Raw genomic sequence first — 12569 nt, 5'->3', positions numbered from 1 at the left:
CCTCCAAAAAACTCATCATTCTAATACTAAAACACTTCTCTAAAACACGGGAAATGATGGGTAAAACATATCGGTCTATAGTTTCCTGGGTCATTTTGAATACCACCCTTATGAATTGGGGTTATACGGGCAACTTTAAAACAGCCTGGGAATTTTCCTTGACGAAAACACTCATTAATTAACCCACATAAAACTTCAGCTATAACAGGAAAAATATATTTAAGTGTTTTTAGAGTAATATGATCGCTACCAGATGAATTACTACGCAACCCATAAATAATTTTTGTAATTTCATCAACTGTTAGAAGTCTAAGGTGAAGAGATACATCAATCGGGTCCCTTAGTAAGGACTCGAACGTTGGATCACCACTATCAGGTACAACTGACATAGCTAAATTCAGACCAATATTCGAAAAATAACTCTGAAATTCATTGCATATGTCCTTTTCAGAATTCAAAGTCTCCCATTACACTAACTAATTCATCAGATAACTATTTATTTTTAATCCAATCACTTCTTTTATTAGTCCCCAGGTTTTCTTAGGACATCCTTCGACCTCCTTAAACTTCTTCTCAAAATATTTCTTTTTTTCATTTCTTAGAATTGTATTCAACCTATTTCGATAAATTTTATATAATTGCTTATTTTCTTGAGTCGGGTTAATTATTTGAGCTCTAAACAATTTATCTCTTACATTTCTTTGCTTCAAAATCACTGGACTAATCCAAGGTTTTTTACTTGAGGGTTTTCTATTAAACGTTTCCAATGTGACTGCTTGACTTATCAAAATCTGCAACTTTTCATAAAATAAAAAAAACTTTGAATTTGCGTCCTGAACTGCGCCTAGAACATCATACCAATTCACCTTTTCTATATAATTTTTAAGTTTTACCATCGCATTTTTACTGATCACTGGAATCCTTGATTGTTTGCCTTTAACCACCTTCGTGACAGTTCTAAAGCTAGCTGAAACTCCAAAGTGGCCAGATACATCGTTGATAAGGACCCTGGGAAGACTCAAGGGTACATTAGAAAGGATGTTATCCAGAAGCTTAGCTGATGTTCCCGTAATTCTTGTAGGGATGTTTATACAAGGATGAAACCCATTAGATAAACTTCTATTAATATATTCAGTGCTAGCAGATGACTGATCTATAAGGTCAATATTAAAATCCCCCATAATAAAACATGGCATAGATTTAATAGGAAGTTTAAATAATTTTTCTTCAAATAGATCCCTAAGGTCTTGGAGCAGACTCTGTGGAGGCCTATATACTACAACAATGCAAAAATTCAAACTCTCTCTAGTTATATGTAAAAAAAAACACTCGCAAACTTTCTCCCTATATATTGTATGATTTTCTCTTATTGAAACCTTATAATCAGCCTGATCTCAAGCTGCTAGGCCTCCATGTTGGTAATACTCTCGATCTCTAACACATAAATTATAAACAGGGATATGCAGTAATTACGATTTATTATCATTTAACCAAGTTTCAGTTAAAGCGATCACCTGAAGCACCCTAGTATTTGTTGATTTCGAAAAAAAATTATGCACAGAATTCAATCTTTGACAATTCAAATGAAAAATGTTAAGGCCAAAATGGCCCCTATCACCATACAAGTGTAGTGCCCCTTCTTCAAAAATATACCTTGATGGTTCATTTGTGAAAATCTCAGTAGCATTAATATCTAAATTTCTATTTATTCTTTCATTAAACTGGCTGGAAAAATCAAACTTTTGATTTTCAAGTTGCGGGACATTGCTGTTCCCAGGAGGTAAAATGATATCTCTAAGCATCATTAATAAAAGTTAATATACGTGACGGTAGAGGGTGGCGGTGGCGAAAAAAATCATTATCTACTAAACATATATCTAGACCTAGATAAATACAAAAAAAATAACAAAATATATTCCGTCAAAGCGGACATAAAAACAAAAATAAAACAAAACAAATAAACAAACCGGTCGATATGTATACGCATACCAACTCCAAAAATAAAGAACTTCATTTATAAGCAAACCAATTTTATAACCTTAATACTTAATAACTTTTCATATATACTCTAAAAAAAAATTATTTCCAAACACTATAAATAACTAGCTCAAACCACTATTTACATTTTTAAGGCTTTGAACCATTCAACCTTTTCAACGTTACCTGCAGATTTAATAGAAATAACCGGCGGTACCACGGGTGATATTCAGCACCCAACACCTCTCTCCATCAAATATTTTCTTTTCATCACCAATTCCTTTCTAATTTGGTGCACCTCTCTACTAACATCATCACTAATAAAAACTGGTTTTCCAAACTGCAAGTCCTTTCCTCTTAATTTATTTGAATTTTTCATTATGCCGTATTGGTTCTTATAATCAGTAACTTAAATTTTGATTAAGTCACTCGCTTCATGTACCACTGAAAACGGAAGACTATTCTTCACTTCCATTTCTCATCCCTTATTCAGCACTCTTTTAATGGTATTTTTTGCATCTGACAATGAACCAGTCCTCACATTCCAAAACAATATGTTGTTTTTTCTTTCCGTATGCTGGAACACAAGAGACTGATTTTTTAATGATGTAACTTGTGTAAATAAATCATTCACGAGTTTATCCTGATTTTTCATCTTAGACTTCAAACTATCTACCCGATTATTTGTTTCTCTTGCATCACCTTCCACACGCGTGCATCTTTCTCCCAATTCACGAACAGTTTTTTGTATATTTTGCACATCAGTCTTCACACTATGAAGGGACTCTCTAATTTCTTTTACGTCTGATTTTACGTCTTTTACGTCGAACAGCTCCAAAATTCTTACGATATTTTCTGCATTTGTTTTCTCACATTCCTGTCGTAAGCATTCGCCACTCGAATCCAGAATAGAATCTTCCGGCGAAGGCCTTTTCTTCCCTGTTAGAGTTTTGGGGTTGACGTTAGGCTTTCATTTGATTTATCACCACTCTCATTACCACCATCAGTTTTTACTTTATTATCATGTCTCTTTCTCCCCATTTTAATGGACGATTACGGCAAACTAAATTTCCAAAAAAAGGCAATCTTCAATCAATATATGCCACACGGTTCAAAAATTCCTTATATTTTCATATTTGCTGTGACATTTGGTTATTATCTATCTGTTCATTTCACTGGCCACTAATAGCCCACTGCATTAACAATGTTAACAGAATAATTGCACAACCACAATCTTCAAAATAAAGGTACAGTTTTTTCAAGGTCTTTCGTTACTTGTGTAATCATATATTAGCTTAACATACTTCTTTCATTCCACGCAAAAATCAATAGGCTCCTTGTCCAGGTTTATCACATGTAAACAGTTAATCCGTGAAATGTACTTTTTATTTAAGATGTTAACTGTCCAAAGACTGAATGAAGACTGAGGCAAGGAAGCTTTAGACAAGGAAGTCAAAATTACAGCTAAAATTTTTAAAATAAAGCAAGAAAAAATTGTCATCGGACCTACACATAGGAGTAATTGGGTAGTATTCCATAAAAGAGTGATTCAATGGAACCCCTCTCCCAAAATGTTTAAAAAACATGAAATAGCTGACAAAGAAGTAAATGAAGTTTAGGGCTTTTATGAAGCTTAGATTACTTTTTTGTCCCTCAGATTTTTGACTGTGAGAGCCAAGGAAAGAAAACATGGTCTACTTAGGATAATGGAAACTTGAAAATGAAGGAATATACAAATACATAAAACAAAAAAAAAAGAATCAAAATATAGATAATGGCAAATATTTATAAGCTTTTAGAATAAAAACAGAAGAATGAAAAATTGGAAATACGTAGACTGGATCAAGAAATAGGTATTCCCCATAAGTATAGTTCAAAAATACCCGTACTTCCTTCATGATTTTTTTTTATTTTCTTTTATTAGAAATATATGCAAATCTCAATGTTTGGGTCTCAAATTGCCCTTTACTCAAGGAAAATTCAGCTCAATTTCCCTTGTAAAAAGTGTTTGGTCTTGACTGTGTAAGTAAAGTAGGCTCATGTTGGTAAATATGGTTGACTTAAAGATTGGAAAATACAAATGTTAAAAATGGAAAGTGTAAAATTTGCATAAAAATTATATTTTGATGCAGAAATATTTGAATTTGCAAGTTAGATGCTATAAAAGTTGACAGATAAACAGAACCACAGAGTGTGATGTAAAGTTGTATAGACTATTATATTTTTGCACTTCAGTGAAAACAAACTAACAAAGACATTCAGCATCTGGAAAAGAAGAAATTTATCTTCAAAAAGTATTATTGCTATAATTTATTTTTTGATGATTTTTTCTCTTAAATATATATAGCCTATATATATTATATATATAAATATATATATATATATATATATATATATATATATATATATATATATATATATATATATATATATATATATATATATATATATATATATATATATATATATATATATATATATATATATATATATATATATATATATATATAAATATCTGAGTAATAATTGTGTATGTATGTATAATGTTTTTAGAGGTAATTACTTGACTAAAAAAAAAAAAAAAAAATAGAGAGAGAGAGAAGAAGAAACGAACTTTCATCCTAATCCAACAATTGAGATAAATGAGTACTTGAACGATGTTTTAACCTTACGCATTTATCCAATTACCTAGGATAAAACAGCATAATCAAATAGAAATGTCCAAATCTATGCAGAGTCGTCATCAATAAATCTAAGCTGTTGTAAATTTACAAGCAAAAGCACCTTAAATCTAATGAATTATTTTCATGTAGTGACCTTTCATTAGGGCTTATCAGAAGAGTACCACCTGCCTCAATGGGTTTCGACGCTTTACTTTCTTTACCCGGCATAGTGGAGCATCTACCATAAGTTCTTTTATGGTATTAAATAAAAAAAAACAAGTTTTTTAAACTGAAAGTAAGGAGCGACATTAAAACTTAAAACGAACATAAATTATTCTGTATATTAAAGAGACTGTCCCCTCCGCACCGCCTCGATATTTACGCTAAATTTTTTTTTTGTTTTAAAAAATAAATTTGTGAGACCGAGTAAAAATTAAGCGAAAAGAGCGAGGCGTTGAGGAGGGGACAGTCTCTTTCATATACAGAATAATTTCTGTTCGTTTTAAGTTTTATTGTCGCTCCTTACTTTCAGTGTAAACAAATTGTTTTTTTTATTTAATTTTTGAAATTTTTTGAATAAAGGCAGGTTTTGATCTTGGTCACCGTACATGAATAACTAAAACAAAATTATCATATTAATTTACTTTTATTTAGTTGAATGGCTTTCTCGAAACTTGTTTAATTTTATTTACGAACGTTTTTATTAGTAATAAATATACGAAACTTACGAATTAACTTACGTAACGAACTTCTATATTCATATATTTTTAATACATTTATTAGGGGGTTCGCCCACTAGTCAATACCTTGCTCTTTAAGCGAAACTTCAAATTTTGTTCCAATTCCTTAGAAATGACCGCTTAATCACAAAGGCCGTTAATTAGAATAAATAGCTCTTATGAAAGTACTAAAAAATCTTTGGCTTAAAGAGCGAGGCATTGACTACGGGGTGAACCCAATTATATATGTAATATTTTCTGTTCGTTTAAACTTTCGATGTTGCTGCTGTTGTAGTTGAAATACTTGTTTTTTTATATTAAATTTATGATCTTTTTTTAAATAATGCTGGGAAGTCCGGCGTCCCCTTCATAGCAATGTCCCTTCCCCCATGAAAATTTCCTTCATGGAAAGATCCTCCCATATACCCCCTGCCCCCCCCCCCCACTACCAGGAAAAATCTCCCCTGAAAACGTCTGTATACTTCCAAATAACCAATACTATATGTTAACATTGGGTAAAGTTCATAACTTTCAGCCCTCCCCCGGGAAGTTCGGGGGATTAAGTCATCCTAAAAGAAATACTTATAATATTTTCGAACATGCTGAACAAAATGGCTATCTCAAAATTTTGATCAGGTGACTTTGGGAAAAAAATAAGCGTGGGAGGGGGCCTAGTTGCCCTCCATTTTTTTTGTTCACTTAAAAAGGGCAATATAACTTTCAATTTCCATTCAAATTAGCCCTTCAACTATTTTATAGGAAAACTGTTTCGATACGAACACCCCTGGGAAAAAAAAAACAAAAAAAAAAAAAAAAAAAAAAAAAAAATAAAAACCGTGATATTTCTTATGGCAAAAAATTCAAAATTCCACAGTTTTTTAGATTGGAGCTTTAAACCTGTACAGTAGGGTTCTCTGATACGCATAATATGAAGGCGTGATTTTCATTAAGGTTATATAGCTCTTAGGGGGTCTTTCCCCATTTTTCCGAAAATCAGCCAAATTTTCTCAGGCGCCTAACTTTTGATGGGTAAGATCAAACTTGATGAAACTTATATATTTGAAATCAGCATTAAAATTTGATTCTTTTGATGTATTTATTTGTATCAAAATACCGTTTTCTAGAGTTTCGGTTACCATTGAGCCGGGTCGCTCCTTACTTACAGTTCGTTACCACGAACTGTTTGATCCCTATGTTAGGTACAATTTGTGAAATATATGCATGCTAGTAAAACTATCCAAAAAATAAATACAAAATAAGATTAGTTCTATCTTTATTAGAATCCCATGGGTAAATGAAACTTAAAAACAATTCTGGAACAATTAAAGACTATATAGGCCAGACTTGAGTTATAAAACAGAGTGCTTTATTGGTTTCTGGAACCAATTGTAAAATTAAAATCCTTCAAGCTGGTCTGGAAACATTGTACAAATTCGAAAATCCCAAAAGAAAAATGAAAGAAAAATTACATTAAAATATCTTCCAGTATTTCTTTATAATTTTTTGTAGATTTACCTAAAAGTTCATAATACAGTAAACTAAATTTTTTAAATTGCCAACTAATTTTATTTGTAGGAAAACCTATTAAGATCAGTTTTTGGTTAAGCGTTTGACATCTATTTTTAAAATCTGTGTAATTACTGCAAATTCTTGCATACGTAAATAATTGGGAATAATAAGCTGAATAAGTGATGATTGAATGTATATTACTTTGAAGGAACAGGAAATTACTTCAAAATTAAAATCATCAGTTTTATCAATATATTTTAAAAACTAATTTATTATTATCTGAAATATTAATATTTAAATCTAAGGAATGGTCAGAGTGTCCTATCCCATAGCTAGGCTCCAGAATTAACTCTAGCAGATAAATATTTTTTGAAATCTCTATAAACTCCACACAATTTAAAGGTTAGAAAGTCCATGAGAACCCTGCATGAAGCGCTTGCTTACTAGACAAATGTCTGTTATCTAAGTGTAAAGCTATTTTTCTTAAGTGTTTGTCATCTTATTTAGTTGTTGTCTGAGCTGCCAATTAATAACTAACCACTTTATGTAATACAGCTCATTTTCTGTTCTTATTAAAACTGATTTATATTTATAGGTAATCACTTTTTATGGCACTGACTTTAAACCATATGATGTCCCAATTCCAAGAAAGAGTCAAGTCTGGGCTATGCTCCATGAAGAATCACCAAAGAACAACCCCATTCTTTGTAACGCTGCATTAGCAGAATTTTTCAACTATTCAGCAACCTATAGTCAATATAGTGATATCCCATTGACTTTAGTTCATTTGAAGTCAATAGAACAAATAACGGGTAAGCTGTCTTATAACTTATTTATTATAAGTTATGAGAGGATTTCCCTCCCCTTTCTATTAGGAGAATATTGACTGAAGGTATTGATTTAAACCCATTAACATACACAAATGTCATGAAATATATTAGAACAGGACTAGTTTCTAGAGCACCAGACATTCCCCTCTTCCATCTGAAAATCTTCTAGACTTGCGAATCTATCAAGGTTTGGTCCTATGTTATGCCCTAATTTGTTCCTAAACAAGTGAAACCACAAAGCCAGGAAATATATTACAGCTTACCTTACCTTAGACCTTTGTTGCTCTGGAGCCATTGGTGGCGCCTAGGAAGTCGACGAAGCCTCTCCACTCGCCCTCAAGCAGTACTGCAACAATGATGTCTTCCTATTCAGGTAGTAATGAGGTCTAAGCAGTCTTCGGATTTTTATCATCAGTTCGTGGCAAGGTGGTCTTTGGACAACATCGTCCTCTCCTGCTGTCTGATTTCCAATGGTAGATATCTGAGGAAGTTAGTGTTCTTTCCTACAGAGCACATGTCCTAAGTATTGACAGCTAAGCTAACCTAAATTAAAAGGTATGAACTGTCTAAAGTTTATTGGCTAATATTAAGGATTTACTATACTAATGGGCTATTTAAAATCAATTGTATTGGTTCTAGTTTCCTTTAAATTTCTAATGCTCCAGAAAGTCCTTTTAGATTTCTTCTCACCTGGATTATAACTAGTTGATTGCAGCTAAATGACGTTGATAGCGAAATACTTGTCATTGTTATAGCAAACACTCACAAAAAATAAAACAACAATGTAAAGATAAAGTACTGGGAGCCTGGTGGCTTTGCCACCGGGCGCCGACAGGCGGCAGGCTTGTATATATTCATTCTCTTTGTTGCTTGTCTTTTAACTGCAGATAATATGAACTCATTCTTGATGTCATGGCGTCAGGTTAGGTTCGATACAACTACCCTGGGAAAGTTCGGCATTCTTCCTTAAACAGGTGATCTATTTGGATCGTTTTTTGAAGCCAGAAATGTCAATATGCCAGTTTTAAGAAAAAAAAAACTGCACAGCCGATTTCGAGGAAATATAAACAGATATATACAAGTTATATTGCATACGCCGACGATCTCCTTTTAGATAGTTTTTCTCGTCGAGGGTTGGCTCTGAATTTCCGTAAGCTGTCTTCTCTACTTAGTGATATTGGCCTATCTGTTAATATGGGAAAGTGTGAGTTTATGTGTTTTAATAGTAGAACTTCTGTATCTCCATTAAACCTCAGTTCGATTTCATTACCTTGTTTCGATAAAGTCAAGTGGCTTGGTATATCGTTTTGCCCGTCCATTTACGAAACTTGCTCCGAGTTGGTTACTAATGCATTGAAAAATATTCGTGTGTCATATGGTAAGATATCTCCAAATAGAGGGCGTTATAATCGTGAGGGCCTAGCCCGGCTTTATAATAGTTTTTGCTCTCCAGGAGTAAATTTTCTATCTGGATTCCACCACTTACTGAGGAAAAAAGGTTTACTGAGACTTAGAAGTGGTTACTTTAGATATTTTAAATATTTGATGTATTTACCCGGCCGTTTTAAAAATAGAAACAATGTATCCCGTTATGGTGTCATTGATGCTTGCGTGCGACTGGCCAGTGTGTCTTCTAATATGATTATGAATAATGTTAATGTTGTTTCTGTCACTGACCCCTTAGTTTGTTTTTTTCTTCGTGATATCGGTTAATTTGTATTTTTTTTTTTTTTTTGATTTCGTAATGATGTTGTTATTTTTTCTTTTATATGACTCCGCAGTGTCATTTATAATGTTCATATGTGGGTTATAAAGAAATTATTATTATTATTATTAATTATTGCTGTTTTTAATTAATTAATAATGTATATGATTCAAAACAATAGTATTTTAAATAAACATACAGTTGCTCGTTTAAAGGTAGTATGTATATTCGCTATTCTTTTGTTTTCAGTCATGAGGTGTCAAATAAACAATAAAAATTGACTAATGAAAGTCTACCATGAATTCAATTCCTCCTTCCTGTTAATGCATCAGACAACCATCCATTTCGCAGGATTGGTTTACTTCAGGAACTCATTGTGATTCTCACTGTTGCATTTCTTCTATCCGCAGATTTCATTTACGTTTCGATGTATTCGTTGTGATACTGGTTTTAGCCGCAGATGTGAAATGTACTCTAGCCGCAGATCTCGCTTGTTCTTAATTTTCGTTCATCATTATCTCCAACTTTTTTCTTGCCTTTTACTTTAGCTGTTCGGATTCATTTAAAATCCTGTGTTATTTCGCATGACGTCATAGATAACAAAAAAAGGTCTTTCCCAGCTTTTCCCAGTCGATATATTTTTGCTTTAATTGCATCTTTACATAATTGAGCAGCAACCAAGAATGTTCCAATGCCTATACCCTCTTAGATATCTAAAATGTGCATTGGCATAATCATCATTTTGTCCTTTAGTTTCAAGTCATAGAGTAGCAAATCAGCAACTTAACTTGAATTAAGAAATTCAATTCTTCCTTTCTTCTTATCCTTTAGAAATTCTAAAATAACACGTTCCCTTTTCAACTGTAATTTTCTGAAATATATAGACTGCAATAGCACTATTATTGTGTGATTCTTTGGTTTTAAGTCACGTTTTCGCTTGCGATTCAATGTGATTTGTTACTGTTTCTTGCTCTATATCTTTGTCTTTAATTGTTCAGAGTTTTTTGTCATTTTGTGTAATTTTGCACGTGTCATAAATACTAAATATCAATTTCTCCTACTATCAAACAGTTCGTGGTAACGAACTGTAAAGTAAGGAGCAACCCGGCTCAATGGTAACCGGAACTCTAGAAAACGGGTTTTTGATACCAATAGATACATCAAAAGAATCAGATTTCAATGCTGATTTCAAATATATAACTTTCATCAAGTTTAGTGCTACCAATCAAAAGTTACGCGCCTGAGAAAATTTGGCTGATTTTCAAAAAAAGGGGGAAAGACCCCCTAAAAGTTAAAAGTTATAGAACCTTAATGAAAATCACACCATCATATTCAGCGTATCAGAGAACCCTACTGTAGAGGTTTCAAGCTCCTATCAAAAAAAATGTGGAATTTTGCATTTTTTGCCAAAAGAAAGATCACGGATGCGTGTTTTTTTTTTGTTTTTTTTTCTTCTTTTTTTTTTCTTTTTTTTTCAGGGGTGATCGTATTGACCCAGTGGTCCTAGAATATCGTGGGAGGGCTCATTGGAACGGAAATTAAAAGTTCTAGTGCCCTTTTTAAGTGACCAAAAAAAACGGAGGGCAACTAGGCCCCCTCCCACGCTCATTTTTTTCCCAAAGTCACCCGATCAAAATTTTGAGATAGCCATTTTGTTCAGCATGGTCGAAAATATAACAATTATGTCTTTTAGGATGACTTAACCCCCCGAAGTCCCGGGGGGGAGGGCTAAAAGTTATGAACTTTACCCAATGTTAACATATAGTATTGGTTATTGGGAAGTATACAGAAGTTTTCAGGAGGGTTTTGTTCTGGTATTGGAGGGGGGGTCGGGGGTTACGTTGGAATCTGTCCATGAAGGAAGTTGCCAGGGGGGAAGGGAAATTGCCATGAAGGGGGCGCCGGACTTGCCAGCATTATTTATTGGTTATTGGGAAATATACAGGTATTTTCAGGAAGGATTTTTTTCTGGAGGAAGGGGGGCTGGAGGAGGGGGTTACTCGGGAGAATCTTTCCGTGGAGGATGTTTCTTTGGGGTAAGGGACATTTTTATGAAGGGGGCGCCGGATTTCCAAGCATTATTTAAAAAACGATCAGAAATTAAATTAAAAAAAAACAAGTTTTTTCAACTGAAAATAAGAAGCAACATTTGAAATTAAAACGAACAGAAATTATAACGTATATGAGGGGGGTCTCCCCCAAGTCAGTACCTCGCTCTTTACGATACAGTTTTTTTTAGTGCTTTCAAAAGAGCTATCTATTCTAATTAAACGGCCTTTGTGATTCAGGGGTTTGTGAATTAAATTTTTTTTTTTACTTTTAACGTAAAGAGCGTGGTATTGACTAAGGGGAGAACCCCATCATATACGTAATAACATATACGTAATAAAAAAAAAACAATAAAAAAAAGCGATACGGCTCAATAGTAATCGAAACTTTTAAAACGGAGTTTTGATGTCAATAAATGTATCAAAAGAATGGGTTTATAATGCTGATTCTAAATATATAAATTTTATTAAGTTTAGTATTACTCATTACAGGCTACGAGCGTGAGAAAATTTACCCGATTTTTTAAAGAGGGGGGAAACATCCCCTAAAAGTGAAAGAATTTTAATGAAAATCACACCGTCATATTCAGCGTATCAGAAAACCCTATTACATAGGTTTCAAGCTCATAGGAGCGACCCGGCTCAATGGTAACCGAAACTCTAGAAAACGGGTTTTTGATACCTATAGATACATCAAAAGATTCAGATTTCAATACTGATTTCAAATATATAACTTTCATCAAGTTTAGTGTTACCCATCAAAAGTTACGCGCCTGAGAAAATTTGGCTGATTTTCGAAAAAAGGGGGAAAGACCCCCTAAAAGTTATAGAACCTTAATGAAAATCACACCATCATATTCAGCGTATCAAAGAACCCTACTGTAGAGGTTTCAAGCACCTATCTACAAAAATGTAGAATTTTGCATTTTTGCCAGAAGAAAGATCACGGATGCGTGTTTATTTGTTGTTTTTTTTTCCCAGGGGTGATCGTATCGACCCAGTGGTCCTAGAATATCATGAGAGGGCTCATTCGAACGGAAATTAAAAGTTCTAGTGCCATTTTTAAGTGACCAAAAAAATGAGGGCAACTAGGCCCCCTCCCACGCTCATTGTTTTCC

General features: G+C 33.3%; 1 protein-coding gene across 3 annotated transcripts in view; it reads left to right on the top strand.

Annotated features, from left to right (window-relative positions):
• FucTB (alpha-(1,3)-fucosyltransferase 10) overlaps positions 1 to 12569 on the top strand; it is a 60768-nt gene that overhangs the window by 18599 nt on the left and 29600 nt on the right. For all 3 annotated transcript variants that reach the window (XM_089093102.1, XM_089093100.1, XM_089093101.1), the window contains exon 2: positions 7464 to 7680. In XM_089093102.1, coding sequence (XP_088949228.1) covers positions 7536 to 7680 — 145 coding nt within the window. In that variant the 5' untranslated portion in view covers positions 7464 to 7535. The remainder of the gene's footprint in view (positions 1 to 7463; positions 7681 to 12569) is intronic.

Source organism: Artemia sp. Qi Xiang Cuo, chromosome 8 (genome assembly GCF_049724085.1).
Source record: "Artemia sp. Qi Xiang Cuo chromosome 8, ASM4972408v1, whole genome shotgun sequence".
In the NCBI taxonomy this organism is placed as follows: Eukaryota; Metazoa; Arthropoda; class Branchiopoda; order Anostraca; family Artemiidae; genus Artemia; species Artemia sp. Qi Xiang Cuo.
This window is presented reverse-complemented; position numbering and strand designations above follow the sequence as displayed.